The sequence below is a fragment of the Scyliorhinus torazame genome, chromosome 16, assembly GCF_047496885.1.
Source record: "Scyliorhinus torazame isolate Kashiwa2021f chromosome 16, sScyTor2.1, whole genome shotgun sequence".
Classification (NCBI taxonomy): Eukaryota; Metazoa; Chordata; class Chondrichthyes; order Carcharhiniformes; family Scyliorhinidae; genus Scyliorhinus; species Scyliorhinus torazame.
In genome coordinates, this window is record NC_092722.1 from 46,671,468 (window position 1) to 46,690,996 (window position 19,529).

General features: G+C 49.2%; 1 protein-coding gene across 1 annotated transcript in view; it reads left to right on the forward strand.

Annotated features, from left to right (window-relative positions):
- The first annotated feature begins 1,778 nt into the window (after positions 1–1,778).
- p3h1 (prolyl 3-hydroxylase 1) overlaps positions 1,779–19,529 on the forward strand; it is a 63,749-nt gene continuing 45,998 nt past the window's right edge. Inside the window, exons 1-2 of the mRNA XM_072478442.1 lie at positions 1,779–3,004; positions 17,993–18,145. Coding sequence (XP_072334543.1) covers positions 2,567–3,004; positions 17,993–18,145 — 591 coding nt within the window. The 5' untranslated portion in view covers positions 1,779–2,566. The remainder of the gene's footprint in view (positions 3,005–17,992; positions 18,146–19,529) is intronic.

Here is a 19,529-nt window from a genome sequence, read left to right on the forward strand (position 1 = left end):
AATCTTTTTGCCACAATTAAGGGACAATTTAGCATGGCCAATTCACCTACCCTTCACATTTTTTGGTTGTGGGGGTGAGACCCACGCGGACAGGGGGAGAATGTGCAAACTCCACAGTGACGCCGGGGCCAGGAACGAACCCGGGTACTTGGCGCTGTGAGGAAGCAGTGCCAACCATTGTGCCACCGTGCTGCCCATCAGGAGGATAATCTTTAATTCCTGGAGGCCCTGGGACAGTCCTGAATACCACTGGGGCATAGGTCCTTAAAATGCCAGGAACAAATGCAGAAAATAATTAAAAAGGCTAATGGAATGCTAGCCTTTATATTTAGAGGGGTGGAGTATAAAGACAGGGGTTATGCTGCGGCTATACAAAACCCTGGTTAGATCCCACTTGGAGTACTGTGAGCAGTTCTGGGCACCACACCTTAGGAAGGATATTTTGGCCGTGGAAGGAGTGCAACGTAGGTTTACAAAAATGATACGTGGATTACAGGGGTTGAGTTACGAGGAGAGATTACTCAAATTAGATTTGCTATGCTAGAACCTGGAAGGCTAAGGAGTTATCTCATCAATGTATTCAAGATATTAACTGGGAAAGACAGGGTAGATAAAGATGAACTATTTCCAATGGTTGGAGATTCTAAAACTAGGGGATATCGTCTAAAGATTAGGGCTTGACCATTCAGGACAGATGTCAGGAAGAACTTCTTCACTCAAAGGGTGGTAGAGGTTTGGAACTCTCTCCCACAAACAGCAGTTGAAGCTGGATCAGTTGTTAATTTTAAAACTGAGATAGATAGGTTTTTGTTCAGCAAATATATTCAGGGATATGGGCCAAAGGCAGGTATATGGAGCAGGATTCTCCGCAGCCCCGTGCCAAAATCGCGGCCAGCGCGGGGACGGAGAATCCATTTTCATGTTGTAATCGGGCCCGGCGCCGATCCGGCGATTCTCCGGCGTCCGAATATCGGCGTGATCGCGAAGTATGTCGTGCCGCTGGGGGGTGGGGGCCTTTGCCAGAGGCCCGCCCAGCAATCCTCCGCTCTCGACCGGCCGAGTTCCCGACAGCGTGGAACTAACCACCATTTGCCGCTTGAGATGCTGACGGGGCGGCTGCGGACTCGGTCCGCGGACACCCTGGTCGGGGGTGGGGGTATCAGAGGACAGAGGGGCCTTATAGGAGGCCGGGGATTAAATTTGCGCGGTCTGAGGCTTGACCCGGGGGGGGGGGTCTCTTTTCTCTGTGTGGCCCCATGGCCCGAGTCCACCATGAAGCTCGGCGCGGGCGCTGGAGGCTCCGAGATTCACTCCGGGCCCCTGCTAGCCCCCTGCAGGGCACTGAATTTGTTCAACTTTTTGTGAGGAATTTCTGGAGTAACACTCCACCGTTTGTACGCCGGCGTGGGGACATAGTCTCATTTTGGGAGGATCCAGCCCATGGAGTTAGTCACAGATCAGCCATGATCTCATTGAATGGCGGGGCAGGCGCGAGGGGCTGAATGGCCTACTCCTGTTCCTATGTTCCACTCTGTACACTTGGTAAAATCAAAATCTTGGTGTTTCAGAATGGTACTGAAAGGGTTACATTTTCCAGTTCTCTATGGGCGGCTCCATTTCCCCTCCCCCCCCCCCCCCCCCCCCCCATCACCAGTGTGCTGTATATACGCACACACATTAGAGAACCAACTGTTTTCAGAGGCAGGATCCCCTGATAGCACAAGGGGAAGGTTTAATAGTCCAATCCCATGTTTAAGTCAAAACGTTCCTCAATCTATTTAAATCCAAACTGATGTACGAGGATTTTCATTTAAGATTCTGTAAAGCGGACATTAAGCAAAGAATCCCCAATACCTTCCACCCTTGCTGCAACAAAGAAAATGTGACCGGGGACAGAAATTCTGCCTTCCGCTTTGTACATTCAATTTTTGCATCGTTTCCAGGACAGCTGATGTAGAGACCGCCCTTGTAAATCTGAGGAGGGCAAAGGAATCTCCCGGGGTACAATCCGAGGGACTTAAGTTTTGGCTGAAGCAGCTTTGAGTTCTTTCAAACAACTTGCACTTCACAAGCACCTTTTAAGACTGTCAAATATCCCGATGCTTTGTACAATAGAGGGAATCATACAGCAAGAGTTGTGCAGGAGGAAGGGCAGGGGGAGGTGACAAGACTTCAACACGTGGAAAGAAATATGTTGAACTGCAGGCCCCCAGTCTCTGAAATCAGAGCTGGAGGTCAAAGATTTCTCTGATTTTTCTTCAGTTTCTCTGAAGTGAATCTCTTTCTTTCTCCCTCATTTCAGTAAATTCCGCCCTCTCACTGCTTTAAACTTAACTGCAGCACATAAGCATTCCATGTTTAAAGACTTGAGCAGTTTGTGAAGCAGTTTGTGAGTGGCTGCAGGGAGGAGACAGGCCTAGGCTCCTCCCTTCGGGAGGAAGCACTCTCTCCAGTTCACATTTCATCCTAACCCCTGTTCCTCATAAGACTGTGGTGCCTCTGTCGCTCTCTCTCTCTATGTTCCTCTCTTTCTCCCTCTCTCCCTCACTCTCTCTCCACCACTGACATGGCCCTCTGGTCTATCTTCCTCACGCTTATCTTGGCTGGAGGGAACAGGGCCCAGCAGCGGGAGCCAGGCCATTCACCGCTGGAGCCGTACGACCACCTATTCAGCGCGGCGGTGGAGGCATATTACCGCAATGACTGGCAAGGGGTGATCGTCAACATGGAGCGGGCGCTGAAGAACAAAGTGGCCCTGCGCCGCATTAAGGTCTACTGCTGGACCCACTGCAACAACCAGACGGGGTTTGCCATCTCCAGCGGTGGGCAGGAATTCTTCTTCGACACAAACTTCTTCAACACAGTGCTGAGGAAGGCCGATTGCCTGAAAGAGTGTGAGGAAGACAAACTGGGGCCCTACTCCATGCATCAGATCTCCGAGGAGCTTCTGCTCGAGTTCCAGAAGAGGACCCCATACAACTACCTACAAATGGCTTATTTCAAGGTAATGTTAATCAGAACTTCCCACCATGCCTTCCCCCTCTTTATTATCAGACTTCAAATCTATTTCCACCCAGACTAGCGTCAACATGTGATCAGGGTCGGTCGGCGATTAACTGCAGCTTAAAATAACAGTTCACGTATTTTCAGTTTGAAATCCCACCGAAGCTGAATCTTAAAGAATTCTCTCGAGCAGATTCTCTGAAGTGCTTCCTCCTGCACTTTACTTTTGCAGTGCTGAATTCTGTGCTTGTTGTATATAATGAGAGTTGGTAGTGTTAGGGGATGGACAAGTATCCAGTTTCAAAGTTCCTTCAGCTGGGCCAGATATTCATCTGAAAAATGGGTTTGAGACGGAGCTAGACAGAGGAGCCTACTCTGCCCTGCAAAAAGGGTGAAATAACTTATGGGCCAAAGAATGATATCGATTTTACTCTGGTTTAACAATGGTCAGGAACACTGTAACACAGTCAAGTGCTGAAGGGCAAATTGGGAAGATTCTCTCGCTCCTTTTGTCTAATTTTCATTTGAGGTGAGCCCTTCGCAGATTCGTGAGAACAGTTTTCATCCCCCGTTGCACCTGAAGAATAGTGCCAGATTTGATTCAGACTTTGGAGCTACCTCCGAGCCTTAGCTGAAAAATGTGTACACTGCGGCCATCGACACTCATTCTTTTAACATTTGCCAGTTTTTGGTGTTGGAAGGGGGCACAAGGTGTTGCTTGCCTCTGCGTCCCCTTGTCTTCAGGCGACACGTTGAGTCTGTTTTACTCCTGCCTATGGTGGAGAGCTGCAGTCGGCCCTGCCCACCACCCCCCTCCCCCAGCCAAGCCCACAAGCCTGAGTGCCACGTCGAAGCCGGCTGTCATCTGAAGCTCCCTGTTGCTGCTTACAGCTCCCATTCCACAATCTGCAAGCAGATTTACAAAATCCCACCAAACTTTAGAAGAGTCCCGCCTCTGTGTCTGAAAACTAAGTTTTAAAAATCCCAACTGCTCCTGCAGAAGCAGTCCTTGATTTGGGTGATTTGAAACTACATCTTTTCAGTTAGAAGGCCACTTGTGGCAAATGTCTTTAATTAGTGGAAGTTTGACAGCATCTCATCCTGTTTAATAGAATGTTTTTCTCTCAGGTTCTTTTGCAATGCCTCGGAATCTTCATCTGCTTGATCGTTACTTTTCCCTGCAATAGCAGCGTCTATTTTGTTTTTAAAAAATGACTAGAGAAACTTGCATTAATATAGCGTTCTCCCATACCATAGAAACATAGAAAATAGGAGCAGGAGGAGGCCATTCGGCCCTTCGAGCCTGCTCTGCCATTCATTATGATCATGGCTGATCATCCCACCTTCCCCCATATCCTTTGATCCCTTTCACCCCAAGTACTATATCGAACTGCTTCTTGAAAACATGCAATGTAAGAAATGTTAATGTTTTAAACTGTGAAAATTACAAATGCTTCAATAAAATATTTTCTAAACAAAAAAGAAAACATGCCTGGTTTCGGGGCGGCATGGTGGCGCAGTGGTTAGCACTGCTACCTCAGGCCACCGAGGACCCGGTTTCGATCCCGGCACCAGGTCACTGTCCGTGTGGAGTTTGCACATTCTCCCCATGTCTGTGTGGGTCTCACTCCCACAACCCAAAGATGTGCAGGGTAGATGGACTGGCCACACTAAATTAACCCGAAATTGGAAAAAAAGAATTGGATACTCTAAATTTTTTTTTTTTTAAAAGGAAACATACAATGTTTTGGCCTCAACTACTGCCTGTGGTAACAAATTCCACAGGCTCACCGCTCTCTGGGTGAACTGGGGTTGTATTCGCCGCAATTTAAAAGGTTAAGGGATGATCTGAGCAAAGCTTATAAGATGTTAAGGGAGACGGACAGGGTAGATGGAAACCTATTTGGGGAGTTAGGGCTAGAGGGCATTATCAGAGATAGTGACATCCAGAAACACTTGTACACAGAACAAAAGTGATAGAAGTTTGGAACTCTCTTCCACAAATGGCTGTTGACTCCAGATCAGTTGATAGTTTTATGGCCGGAATTTTACGGCCGTTCGCTGGTCCCCCAGGCAGCGCATTCCCGCCCGTGGGTTTCCTGGCAGTGGGGGTGGGGATGGGGGTGGGGGTGGTGGCGGGGGGGGGGGGGGGGCTTCAATGGGAATTCTCATTGACAGCGATGGGAGCAGAGAATCCCGCTGCCAGCGAACGATGTGGCACTTCCCGCCAGCGAGAAACATGTGGTTGGGAGGCCGGAGAATCCCACCCTATATCTGAGATTGATAGAATTTTGTTGTACTGGAGGTGTGAAGTGATATGGGGCAAAGTTGGTGGGCGAAGCTCTCCCATCTGGGACTAAGTCCCATGGAGGGGGCAGGAATGTGGAGTGTTTCCTGCCGCGGAGGCCAGTGGGAAAACAAGCCATATTTTCCGGCCCCGACCTCATTAATTATACAACCAGGTGTTTTGCGCCATATTTCATTACAGGACAGTCCTGAAGACGTGTCATCCGCAATCCAATCTGGGCGCCATATTGAAAAGGCACCTAACCTCACTGACCCACGATTGAATAAAGGCGGTGGGCATCTTGAAAATGAAGGTGGATCTCCGGGAGCACTCTGAGACCGGCAGATGGACCTCCTGAGAAAGAAGTTGGATGTCCAGGAACATTGTGAGGCTGGAGGATGCCCCCCTCCCCCCCCACACCCCACTCCCCAGGACACTGGATGATCCACCTGTAGATGCTTTCTGTTTATTTGTTTATTTCAGTCACAGAGACAGGCTTGTCAGTGGCTAGATGGAGTTTAAGTTCAGTCAGACCACACTCCTCAATAATTATGAGCTGTCGTTTGGATTACAAAACAGCTGAAACCTGGATATCTTGGCAGCCCCATTTATGTCAGATATTGCACAGAGTCCTTGGCCAATCCGTAAATGGCCTAGTGTTGCTGTGGGAGATCAAATCCATTGGCCAAGCAGTGGGGTCTATGATGAGAGAGTAGTTTCTGGTGAATGTTTTCTCCTGCTGTTAGTCCTCGGCATGGTAGGTTTAGCCAGGTGGGGCGATTGAGGGAAAGCGCACTGCTGGTGGGTTGAGGAAGTCATTGAATAAGGACAGGCTGTGGTTGGAGTAGTTTTCCCCTAATAGCTTGCCTGCTGCAATTACCCTGCCAATGTGGCAGTGTTGTGGGGATGGGGATAGTGTGGGGACAACATTGCTCAGGGCTGAGAGCTAGGGCAGGTGAGTTAGTCATAGAGCACATGTACTTAAGGTTAGCTCACTTGGCTGGATGGCAGCTTTGTGACGCAGAGCGACGCCAACCGCACGGGTTCAATCCCCGAACCGGCTGAGGTTATTCATGAAGGTCCCGCCTTCTCAACCTCGTCCCTCGTCTGATGTGTGGTTGACCCTCAGGCCCAATCACCACTGGTCAACTCTCTCTTTTTCTTTATTTTAAAAAATAAATTTAGAGTAACCAATTATTTTTTTTCCAATTAATGGGCAACTTAGCATGGCCAATCCACCTACTCTGCACATCTTTAGGTTGTGGGGGTGAGACCCACGCAGACACGGGGAGAATGTGCAAACTCCACATGGACAGTGATGCAGGGCCGGGATTAAAACTGGGACCTTGGCACCGTGAGGCAGCAGTGCTAACCACTTGGTCAACTCTCTCTTAAAGTGAAGAGCAGTCTATAGCCCTCTGGAATTGTGGCAACATTTACATGTAATTCTGGAAATTGTTGAGGTGAGTTGCACATCAATATGTTTGGTGTGGGCAGATTGGTACCTTACTGGTGCACAGTATTCTGCAATTGGGTATGTGATGGCAAAAGCAGAGGTCCTTAGGCCTATGATCCTCGTGATGTACCAGGCAGCTAAGTGAGTTTTAAAATTTTTCTACAATCTTGATAAGATGCTATCTATATGCGTGGGTTCCATCAAGAGTGACACCTAGATAAACAGGGGGCGGATTATGTCTCTGGTCATTCAAGGTGAGGTTGAGTTTCCTCTTTGTACTGGCATTGTGAAGCTGGAATGCACAAGAGATTGTTTTATCTTCAGCTACATCTGCTTTACATAGTCCATCTTCTCTTACAGTTCCAACCCTCGAGCTGTCTTGGCCTTTCACTTTGGCATCTTAACTTTGAAAAATCTCAGCTATACATGCAAAGAGAATTAGTATATAAACATCCTGTCATATTAGATGCCTGAGTAATAAGAAAAACTAGCTGGATTACCCTTGGATTTGTCACTGATAGCAAGACTTGGGCATGTTCTGAGCTCCATGGTTCAATCTGTGGCCCGTGCAGGGTGCAGCTGTCATGGTTTGTCTGTTGGCCTCAGTAGCATTGGACATGGGAGGGGGAAACCCAAAACTAAAGTTGCCCCTCCTGTTTCCAGCTAGAAAGTCTAGCCTACATGGGCAGTGGGTTAAGGATGGGCTTCGGTCTTCTGGGTGAATAAGCTGCTGACTGGCCTAGGTTATAAGGTGGTGATTAGGAATTGGGGTGAGATAGCAGAAAGGTGAGAGAGAATTACCTCAGCCGAGGGTGACCAGATACTTTGTTTTTTTCATTAAATGCTCCGCTGTCTTGACAATTTTCTAAAAATAGTTCAAATGTCCCGGTTTTTACCTTTTCCCTTTTTGTCCAGTATACGGCACAGTGGCACAGTGGTTAGCACTGCTGCCTCACAGCACCAGGGACACGGGTTCAATTATGGCCTTGCGTAACTGTGGAGTTTGCACATTCTCCCTGTGTCTGCGTGGGTTTTCTCCGGGTGCTACACTTTCCTCCCACAGTCCAAAGATGTGAACGTTAGGTGGATTGGCCATGATCAATGCACGGGTATACGGGGATAGGGTGGGGAAGTGGGGTAGGTAGAGTGCTCGTTTGGAGGGCTGGCGCAGACTCGATGGGCTGAATGGCCTCCTTCTGCACTGTACAGATTCTATGATAAACTGGAGAAACTGTGTGAAATTTCTTCCTTCTTCCTGTATCCCCCCACCTCCAACCACCCCCAGGTCTCCAAAGAGTTGTCACTACCTTTCTGTCGCTGATGGCTCCATGGCTGAAGACGATCTCGGGAATAGGGTTGCCAATTCTGGCGGGACAAACTCCGGGAGGTCATGTCATCACATGACGTCACACTCTCACCTGCCCCCAAACTCCTACCTTTGTTTGGACAACATGTGGATCACCAAATTCCCACAGCTTTTCAGCGTGTCCCAGTTTTGACTTTTGAAAATCTGCACGCCAGCCCCAAAGAGAAGAGGGATGATAATAAGAGAGGTAAAAGAACAAAACCTAGCTTTATACCTGAGTGGGAAGAGTTTTGAGAATAATGACCATAATTCGATGGGCCGATACACTGTAGGGATTCAATGATTCCATGATCAATATAAAGCAAATAATCGCTGGACTCAGGGCAGGTGTTGAAGCTGTTGCAGCGTTCGATAGCGGATAGAGGCAGCAATGCAGGTGAGGGCAGTGTAAGTTCATCCAGACCTTTCCCGTCAGGTCCAAATGCTTTGCTGCAACCACAAGGCTTGTGATATGTCAATGTATGCAAGCTTTTGATTTCAGAGAAGATGCATTTGTGGAGAGGATACTTCCTCTTGTGGGAGAATCGAGAACTAGGGTCACTGTTTAAAAATAAGACAGAGATGGGGAGATATTCTTTCTCTCAGACAGTCATGAGTCGCTGGAACTCTCTTCCTCAAAAGGCAGTGGAAGTAGAATCTTTGAATATTTTAAAGGCAGAGGTAGATAGACTCTTGATTAACAAGGGGGTGAAGGGCAGCACGGTGGCGCAATGTGCAGCACTGCTGCTTCACAGCGCTGTTGTGTTGGGTGTTCTGATGCACAAATGATCCAACACGGCTGTAGATGGTACAACTCTGTTTTATTGTCTAAACAATAGTAACAACTAACTGCTGGCTTGGGTACGTGCTTCACCAGCTAACCTGTGGACACAGCCCTATCACTATCTTAGTGAGGCACTCAGCACATGGTCTATGTCTGAGTGGCACGCTGTGAGCTCTGTGCTCTGAGCTATCTCCTGGTAGAATGAGCGGGAACTGTGGTGTTCCCTGTTTTATAGTGCGTGTGCTCTCACTGGTGATTGGCTGCGATGTTATGTGTGTGCTGGTTGGTCGAGCTGCATGTCCATCAGTGTGTGTGTGATTGCACCATGATATGCTGATGTGGATATCATGACAAGCGCCAAGGTCCCAGGTTCGATCCTGGCTCTAGGCCCCACAACCCAAAGGCGAGGTGGGTTGACCAGGCTAAATTGCCCCTTAATTGGAAAAAATGAATTGGGTACTCTAAATTTAAAAAAAAACAAGGGGGTGAAAGGTTATTGGGGAACAAAGGTGTAATTTCCCGCAAGGGACCTACGGGGTGGGAATGCTTGTCTTCCCCGTGCTCATTCCGGAGTACGAGTTTCCCCACTAGGGACGGGGTATCTCAATTACTCAGTGTGTATGAGGTCGGACAGTAAGGCACCGATCTGATGGAACTCAGTAGGGGTCTACCAGGAAGTGCATATATATCGTTCGTAAATATAATTTTGTTCTTAATTTTACTCGGTGTGGACTCCCTGTGTCCTTATTAAAGCAGGAATGTTGGGTTGTTACAATTGGATCAGCCGTGATCTTATTGAATGGTGGAGCAGGCTCGATGGGCCGAATGGCCTACTCCCGCCCCTAATTTGAATGTTCCTCAAATGTCGGCTAGATGTCAGAATGAGAATCTCCTGGTTAAAGATGGATGGCGGTACATGAACCATCTCCTTTTGTACAATCGCCCCCAGTTTTGTGGGACAACTCAGCCCCCCAAGGCAATGAAACCTGGGGAGGAATCTGGTTGCCTCGGTTCACTCAAGCCTGCAGTGAGGCGGCACCGCACACAAGCTGAACCAGACTGGCCCCTGCTTGCAGCAACAATGTAGCAGGGGTTTCTCTGGAAGCTCCCCTCTTTGGCCATCATAACGTCTACACTTGATGGTGGAGCAGGAACATAATTGATGAAATACCCAGTCAGAAGTGATCTTATGGAAGGATTTTAAAAAAGCGGAAACAGTGACACTAACTTGCATTTGTAAAGCACCTGTATCATCCAGGTGCCTCATTGGAACATTCAAGAAAATATGGCACCATGTCAACAAAGAACAAAGAACAAAGAAATGTACAGCACAGGAACAGGCCCTTCGGCCCTCCAAGCCCGTGCCGACCATACTGCCCGACTAAACTACAATCTTCTACACTTCCTGGGTCCGTATCCTTCTATTCCCATCCTATTCATATATTTGTCAAGATGCCCCTTAAATGTCCCTATCGTCCCTGCTTCCACTACCTCCTCCGGTAGTGAGTTCCAGGCACCCACTACCCTCTGCGTAAAAAACTTGCCTCGTACATCTACTCTAAACCTTGCCCCTCTCACCTTAAACCTATGCCCCCTAGTAATTGACCCCTCTACCCTGGGGAAAAGCCTCTGACTATCCACTCTGTCTATGCCCCTCATAATTTTGTATACCTCTATCAGGTCTCCCCTCAACCTCCTTCGTTCCAGTGAGAACAAAAAATGTCAGATAAGAATCCATAGAATCCCTACGGAAACAATTCGGCCGATTGAATCTGAACGTACCCTTTGAAAGAACACCCTACCGAGGCCCTCTCCCTCGCCCTCTGTCCTTAACTCCACCTAATCTTTACATTCCTGGAGATTAAGGGGTAACTTAGCGTGGCCAATCCACCTAAACCTGCACATCTTTGGACTGTGGGAGAAAACCGGAGCACCCGGACGAAACCAACGCAGACATGGGGAGAACGTGCAAACTCCACACGAAAAGTCACCCAAGTCTGGAATTTAACGTGGGTCCCTGGCGCTGTCAGGCAGCAGTGCTAACCACTGTGCCTCCCATGGAGACATTAGGACGGAGAACATATGCTTGGTCATTCAAGAGGGTACATTTTTTTTAAAGAAATTTAGAGTACCCAATTATACTTTCCAATTAAGGGGCAATTTAGCATGGCCAATCCACCTATCCTGCACATCTTTGGGTTGTGGGGGTGAAACCCACGCAGACACGGGGAGAACATATAAACTCCACACAGGCAGTGACCCAGGGCTGGCTCGAACCCGGGTCCTCAGCGCCGTAGGCAGCAATGCTAACCACTGTGCCACCGTGCTGCCCTAAGAGGGTACATTTTAAATAGTGTCTTGAAGGAGGAAAGAAAGCAAGAGAGGGGTTAAGTTTTAGGGTAGGAATTCCAGAGCTTTGAGCCTAGGCAGCAAAGATGGAACATTGAAAATCACACTTGTGCAAGGGGCCAGAATTGGAGGAACACAGACAATTTGGAGAGCTGTAAGACGGGAGGTGGTTACAGTTATGGGGATTCATTATCTGGGACTTAGTAAAATTGTTAAAGTATCTGTGAAAGTTAAGTGGTGAATTGTTACCTAATCTGCTGACCAGATATTTGCCCTTGTCTAAGCTTTCTTCTTAATAATCATGATGCGTAGTATTTAGACAGAGCTGTGCAGTCTGGCAATGTGGTGTTTCCTTCCAGTTCGGAGAGGCCAAGAGTTTGGAAGCATTACATTTGGTGCATAGCCCAGTGGTAGAAGGGTTCACCGCTCACCTTGTAGAAAAGCTACCCCAGCTATAAACACCTTTGCTATAGATACTAACAGAAAGCACTGGGAAGAAGCTTGAATTATTATCCTGGGCATTCGATTCCACTAACCCCCACCGTTTGTGTGAAGAATTTAGATCGAAACTCCTCTGGCCTGAGCTAGGATCGTTGCTACCAGTTATAGAGTTTTCCACAGGTTGGGACAGGCCATGGAGCCTTAGGCCTGACATCCAGCCATAATCTTATTAGGAGTTTATAGTCTTGACTAGATGAGATTCCAGACAGTTGCATGCCATTCTAGTCTGTTTGAACTCTGCTAATGATTAGATTCATGTATGAACTTGTCCAGCTCAAAACTCTGGTCACCATGTTTGGACTGAAGTTTAAATGACCAAATTCTCAACGGTTGGGAATAAGTAATTTGCCTGTAATTATCTCAGCCCTGAAGTACTTGTCCCCATCCCTAAACCCCTCTGCTTCCTTACTAGCCCCCACCCCTCCCCCCCCCACCTTTAAAAGGCTTCTTGAACGCTGTCATAATATACACACAGGTATATGATGGTGCACAGACAGGCAGTGATTGACACACAGGATGACCAGTGAACACACAGAACACAGCAGCCAATCACCAGACAGGACATGACCACTATAAAGCCAGAGGGCACTAGTTTTCCCGCTCTCTTGGGATCCAGCCTCTGAGACAGTCAGACCCCATGAGCAGCAACTAGAACATACACCATGTGGTAGTAAGATAGTCTAGTCAGGTTAGCCTCAGGTCTCCAGTCAAGTCAGCATAGTGCCAACCCACAGTTAAAGTATGTATGATAGTTAAGAGTTCAATAAAATCAAGTTGCATTTCTTCAAGTGTTGGCAGCCTGTCTCTCTCACTGCTGCAGTAAACGCAGTCCTCGCAGACCCGGCATACCCAACACATCATGGTACCAGTGAGTCACGCTCGAGTTTGACGGACCTACCTTGAGATAATCTGCCTTTGACCAGCGATCAGCCATCCGGTAACATGGACAGCGTCCGCCCTCCCCCGCAGCTCCGCATCGGTGCGAACTGGAAGATTTTCAAGCAGAAGTTCCAGCTGTATCTTGACGTCACCGACCTTGAAACCGCATCGGATGCCAGGAAGACAGCTCTCTTCCTCTCTACAGCCGGGGATCACGCTATCCACATCTTCAACTCCTTCACCTTTGCTGAAGGCGAGGACAAGACAAAGTTTCAAACAGTCCTGCTGAAGTTCAACAGCTCCTGTGACATCGAAGTCAACGAGAGCTTTGAACGCTATGTGTTCCAGCAGAGGCTTCAGGGTAAGGATGAACCTTCCCAGTCCTTTTTAACCCACCTCGGTATCCTCGCGCAGTCCTGCAAATACGGCTCCACTTCCGACTCCATGGTCTGCGACCAGATCGTTTTCGGGGTCCACTCCGATCCCCTTCGCCAGCAGCTTTTTAAAGTGAAGGAGCTCACCCTTACCATCGCCATCGAAACCTGCGTCCTCCACGAGCACGCTAACACCCGGTACTCCCATATCAAGGCAGCAGAGATGGCGCGGCAAAGCCCCCACGATGTGGAGCGGGTGCAGGCCGTAAAACAGCTCCATGAGTCTGGATGAGGGCGGCCATTCCGCGCGCGTTTCCTGGGCTCCTGCGAATCCGCGCCACGATCAAGGGGACGGCGAGGCCGACGACCGAACTGGGCAGGTGCGCACATCGTTCGACCGCAGCGCGCATGCGCGGTGGCGCATGGAGCGTCCTGATGCCGGAGCCATGACGTGCAACAACTGTGGCTCCGCCCATTTAAAGCGGCAATGTTCCACGAAATCTCGACACTGTCTCCAGCGTGGCAAGCTTGGCCACGACGCAGCCCTGTGCAGATCTGCTCAACTGCCCACCACACAGCGATCTCAGTCGCAGCGCAGGAACGTCCGGTCAGCACAGCAACCCGTTGCAGACTCCGACTCTGACATGGCTCCAGATTCCGACACCGAGGGCCTCACATCCCCATTCTGGGTGGGCATCATCACCAAGCATACGATGCCTTCAGCGAAGAAGGTGAAACAACTCCCAGTGATGAGCATTGATCCGGACGACGAGTGGTGTGCCACCCTCACGGTCAACAAGGCTCGCATACGCTTCAGGCTGGACACCGGCGCTTCAGCAAACCTCATTTCAAAGTCTGACCTTGACACCATCCGCGTCAAGCCAAGCATTCTTCAACCGGCCTGCCAGCTCCTCAACTACAATGGCAATGCCATTGCTGCCAGTGGCTCATGCCAGCTTGCGGTATCCCATCGTTTTTCAGAAGCAACCCTGCGTTTTGAAATTGTAGGAACCAACAGTGCTTCCCTGCTCGGTGCTCGGGCCTGCAAAATCCTGAATCTTGTGCAGCGGGATCACACCGTGTCACCCGCAGAGGCAACGGCCTCGCCGGATGTCAACTTCCAAGCCCAATTAGATGACATCATAGCACAATACCACAGTGTCTTCGAAGGTATGGGTACACTACCTTACCGATACAAGATACTGCTGAAACCGAATGCCACATCTGTGGTTCATGCACCGCGTCGGGTGCCGGCACCCCTCAAGGACCACCTCAAGCAGCAGCTGCAATACCTCCAGGACCAGGGCGTCATTTCTAAGGTCACGGAACCCACGGACTGGGTTAGCTCCATGGTTTGTGTCAAAAAACCGTCAGGAGAACTTCGCATTTGCATCGACCCCAAAGATTTGAACAGTAACATCATGAGGGAACACTACCCTATACCTAAACGAGAAGAGCTCACCAGCCAAATAGCTCACGCCAGGCTTTTCACGAAGCTGGATGCCTCCCAATGGGTTTTGGCAAATACAGCTGGACACGTCCAGTCGAAGGTTGTGCACATTTAACACCCCGTTCGGTCGCTACTGTAACAACCGGATGCCTTTTGGCATCATCTCCGCCTCGGAAGTGTTCCACCGCATAATGGAGCAAATGATGGAGGGCATCGAGGGGGTGCGAGTGTACATCAATGACATCATTGTCTGGTTCACAACTCCTCAGGAACACATCGATCGCCTCAAGCGAGTATTCCACAGGATCCACGAGCATGGCCTACGGCTCAATAGAGCCAAATGCTCATTCGATCAAGCAGAAATAAAGTTCCTTGGCGACCATATTTCGCAGTTCGGTGTGCGGCCAGATGCAGACAAGGTGGCGGCGATCAACACCATGAAGACCCCGGAGGACAGGAAGCGGTCCTCCGCTTCCTAGGGATGGTCACTTTCCTTGGGACGTTTATCCCCAACCTTGCATCACACAACACAGCTCTCCGCAATCTTGTCAAAAAAAACTATGGACTTCCAGTGGCTCCCCGCTCATGAGCAAGAGTGCCGTGAGCTCAGGGCGAAACTCATCAAGGCCCCGGTACTGGCATTTTTCGACTCCGCCAAGGAGACCAAGATCTCCACCGACGCAAGCCAGGCTGGCATTGGGGCAGTACTCCCCCAGCGGGACGAATCCTCCTCCTGGGCTCCAGTCGCATATGCCTCTAGAGCCATGACGCCTACTGAGCAACAATATGCTCAGATTGAAAAAGAATGCCTGGGCCTCCTCACAGGGATTGACAAATTCCATGATTACATGTATGGACTCCCCAAATTCACAGTCGAGACAGACCACAGGCCATTGGTTCACATCATCCTAAAAGACCTCAATGATATGACGCCATGGCTACAACGTATCCTCCTCAAATTCCGCCGCTACGATTTCGACCTGGCCTACATCCCGGGCAAAGAGCTCATTGTGACCGGCGCACTCTCTAGATCCATCACCACGCCATGTGAGCAGTCAGACTTTGTCTGTCAGATAGACGCTCAGGTGAAGTTTTGTGCATCCAACCTTCCGGCCACTGATGAAAGGGTCGTGCAAATTTGTCAGGAGACGACCAGGGATCCTTTACTCCAGCGGGTGATGTGACATCTCACGGATGGTTGGCAAAATGGGCAGTTCCCCCAGTTTTATAATATAAAGGATGATCTAGCGGTAGTGGATGGCATATTAATGAAGCTGGACAGGATAGTAATCCCACAGAGCCTGCGAGAGCTGGTCATCGGCCAAATCCAGGAAAATCACCTGGGGGTCGAAAAGTGTCGCCGTCGAGCCTGAGGTGCAGTATATTGGCCAGGCATCAGTCAGGATATTGCCAACACGGTCCTCAATTGCCCAACGTGTCAAAGGTTCCAGCCGGCTCAGCCCAAAGAGACTCTACAGCCGCATGAACTGGTGTCCTCCCCATGGTCCAAAATTGGTATTGACCTCTTTCATGCAAAGGGCCGAGACTATGTCCTTCTCGTGGACTACTTTTCCAACTACCTCGAGGTAGTAAGACTGACTGACCTCACATCAGCAACGGTCATCAAGGTATGCAAAGATACTTTTGCCCGTCATGGCATTCCACTTACAGTTATGACTGATAATGGCCCTTGTTTCTTCAGCCAGGAGTGGACGGATTTTGCCCGGCGGTACAATTTCACGCACGTCACCTCAAGCCCCCGCTACCCCCAGTCGAATGGGAAGGCTGAAAAGGGGGTCCACAATTGTTAAAAGACTGTTGTGCAAAGTGGCTGACTCGGGTTCGGATTTTAACCTGGCACTGTTAGCCTATCGGGCGACTCCTTTGTCCGCTGGCCTGTCCCCTGCACAGCTGCTAATGAACCGCACACTACGGACGACGGTGCCGGCTATCCACATCCCGGACCTTGACAATTTTACGGTCTTGCAGAGGATGCAACAGTCTCGGGATCAATGTAAGTCGGCGTACGACGCCCACGCCACAGATCTCCCTGCTCTGGCTCCTGCTGACCGAGTTCGTGTTCAGCTGCCTGACGGTGGCTGGTCTGCCACGGCTGTGGTGGTTAAGCAAGTGGCCCTGAGATCGTTCCTCGTGCGCATGCATGACGGCTCCTTTCTTCGGCGTAATAGGCGGGCACTGCAGCTACTTCCACGCTCGCCACCTGAACATGCTGTCCCGCCTCGCATGCTGGTTCCTCAGGATGCACGTTTCCACGAGGCCACCGATGTGCCAGTTCTTTTACCAACCTCTACATTGGAGGCAGTTCCGCTCATTCAAGTGCAGGCGGCCCCTGACCCACCCTTGAGGCGGTCACCCAGAACTCGTCGTCCGCCACAGAAACTGAATTTATAGCTGAATGTTGCATTACTTTGTGAATCGTTTACACATCTGTACATATTGTTTCTTCCTAATTTGTTATCTGCCCTCTGTCTGCACTAGACACCTTCCCATGTGAATATGTTAACATACTTTGTATATAGTCAGGCTCCTGTACACACAGACACTCACTATTTATTGACCTACACACATTTTTTAATAACAAAATAAAAAGGAGGAGATGTCATAATGTTCACACAGGTATATGATGGTGCACAGACAGGCAATGATTGACACACAGGATGACCAGTGAACACACAGAACACAACAGCCAATCACCAGACAGGACACGACCACTATAAAGCCAGAGGGCACTAGTTTTCGCGCTCTCTTGGGATCCAGCCTCTGAGACAGTCAGAGCCCATGAGCAGCAACTAGAACATACACCATGTGGTAGTAAGATAGTCTGGTCAGGTTAGCCTCAGGTCTCCAGTCAAGTCAGCACAGTGTCAACCCACAGTTAAAGTATGTATGATAGTTAAGAGTTCAATAAAATCAAGTTGCATTTCTTCAAGTGTTGGCAGCCTGTCTCTCTCACTGCTGCAGTAAACGCAGTCCTCGCAGACCCGGCATACCCAACACATCATGGTACCAGTGAGTCACGCTCGAGTTTGACGGACCTACCTTGAGATAATCTGCCTTTGACCAGCGATCAGCCATCCGGTAACATGGACAGCGTCCGCCCTCCCCCGCAGCTCCGCATCGGTGCGAACTGGAAGATTTTCAAGCAGAAGTGAGTTATGCTCGAGACGGACCTACCTTGAGATAGTCTGCCTTTGACCAGCGATCAGCCATCCGGCATACCCAACACATCAAATGCCACATTTACAGTCCAACCTTTGGTCATCTCTTTTACTCATCCACATGAGAGCTCGTGTGGACTCGACAAGCTGAATGGCCTACTTCTCCACTGTAATCATCATTCCATTTTCCTTGGCGACGGGGCTTGGAGCTTTCAACGTTAACGGCCCAATAGAATATTATTGGATAATATTATTCCAATTTATTATATTATTATTATCCAATTTAGCATGGCCAATCCACCCGGCCTCCCTACATTTTCTACACCCTTATGATGTCCTTACACTGTTGCGGAAAATATGCCGACTGTGTTTTGTTTTGTTACAGATTAAGAAGCTGGGCAAGGCTGTGGCCGCCGCTTACACCTTCTATGTGGTGAACCCCGAACACCTGGAGATGAGACAGAACCTGGAGTATTACAGACTGATGGCTGGCGTGAAAGATTCAGACTTTAAGGATCTGGAAGCCAAACCTCACATGGTAATAACTCGCTAACTGGCAAAGCTGTATTCAAGGCTGGATATGGGAGTGTGGCGGTTATATCACCGAATCCAAAGGTCGAGGCTAATAATCCAGCACATGAGAGTTCAGAATCGCACGTTATTGGTTTGAGAAGCTGAATTAAGTTTTTTAAATCTGGTAAAAGTGACCATGACGCTGTTGGATTCTTCTCATTAATGTCCTTTAGGCAAGAGAATTTGCTCTCCTTTTTAAAAAAATATATTTTATTAAAATTTTTCAAACAAAATTTTTTCCGTTTTTACAACTCAACAAGGGATTATACATTAACTGGTAAATAACATTATTTAAATAATATAGTGAACTAACAACAACAACTAAAAAAAAACACGAAATAGTGCTCCCCCCCCTCCCCCCTGGGTTGCTGCTGCTGTCATTTCTATCTTTTCATTATCGTTCCGCGAGATAGTCAAGGAACGGTTGCCACTGCCTGGAGAACCCCTGAGCCGATCCTATCAATGCAAATTTTATTCGTTCCAATCTTATGAACTCTGCCATGTCGTTTATCCAGGCCTCCACGCCTGGGGGTTTTGCTTCCTTCCACATGAGTAGAATCCTACGCCGGGCTACTAGGGACGCAAAGGCCAAAATATCGGCCTCTTTCGCCTCCTGCACTCCCGGCTCTTCCGCAACCCCAAATATAGCTAACCCCCAGCCTGGCTTGACCCGGACCTTCACCACCTTTGAAATTACCCTTGCCACGCCCCCCCAGAACTCATGCAGTGCCGGACACGACCAGAACATGTGTGTGTGGTTCGCCGAGCTTCCCGAGCACCTCCCACACCTGTCCTCCACCCCGAAAAACCTGCTCAGTCTTGCTCCCGTCATATGTGCTCTATGTAGAAACTTAAATTGAATCAGGCTAAGCCTGGCACACGAGGACGAGGAATTTACCCTACTTAGGGCATCCGCCCATAGCCCCTCCTCAATCTCTTCCCCCAGCTCTTCTTCCCATTTTCCCTTCAGCTCCTCTATCATCGCCTTCCCCTCGTCCCTCATCTCCCGGTATATTTCGGACACTTTGCCCTCTCCGACCCATACCCCAGAAATCACTCTATCTTGGATCCCCTGTGTCGGGAGCTGCGGAAATTCCCTCACCTGTTGCCTCGCAAATGCCCTCACTTGCACATACCGGAAGGTGTTCCCCGGGGGCAACTTATATTTTTCTTCTAGCACTCCCAGACTTGCAAACGTCCCGTCTATAAACAGGTTGTAGCGCACAAAGACTCCGTGAGACGAATAGAGTGAAGTCGATGAGGCTTTATTAAGCGTGTCTGTTCCCCCGCAGCTCGATAGTAGAATGGCATGCGGGAGAGGACTCTGGCTTCTTATACTCCGCCTTCAG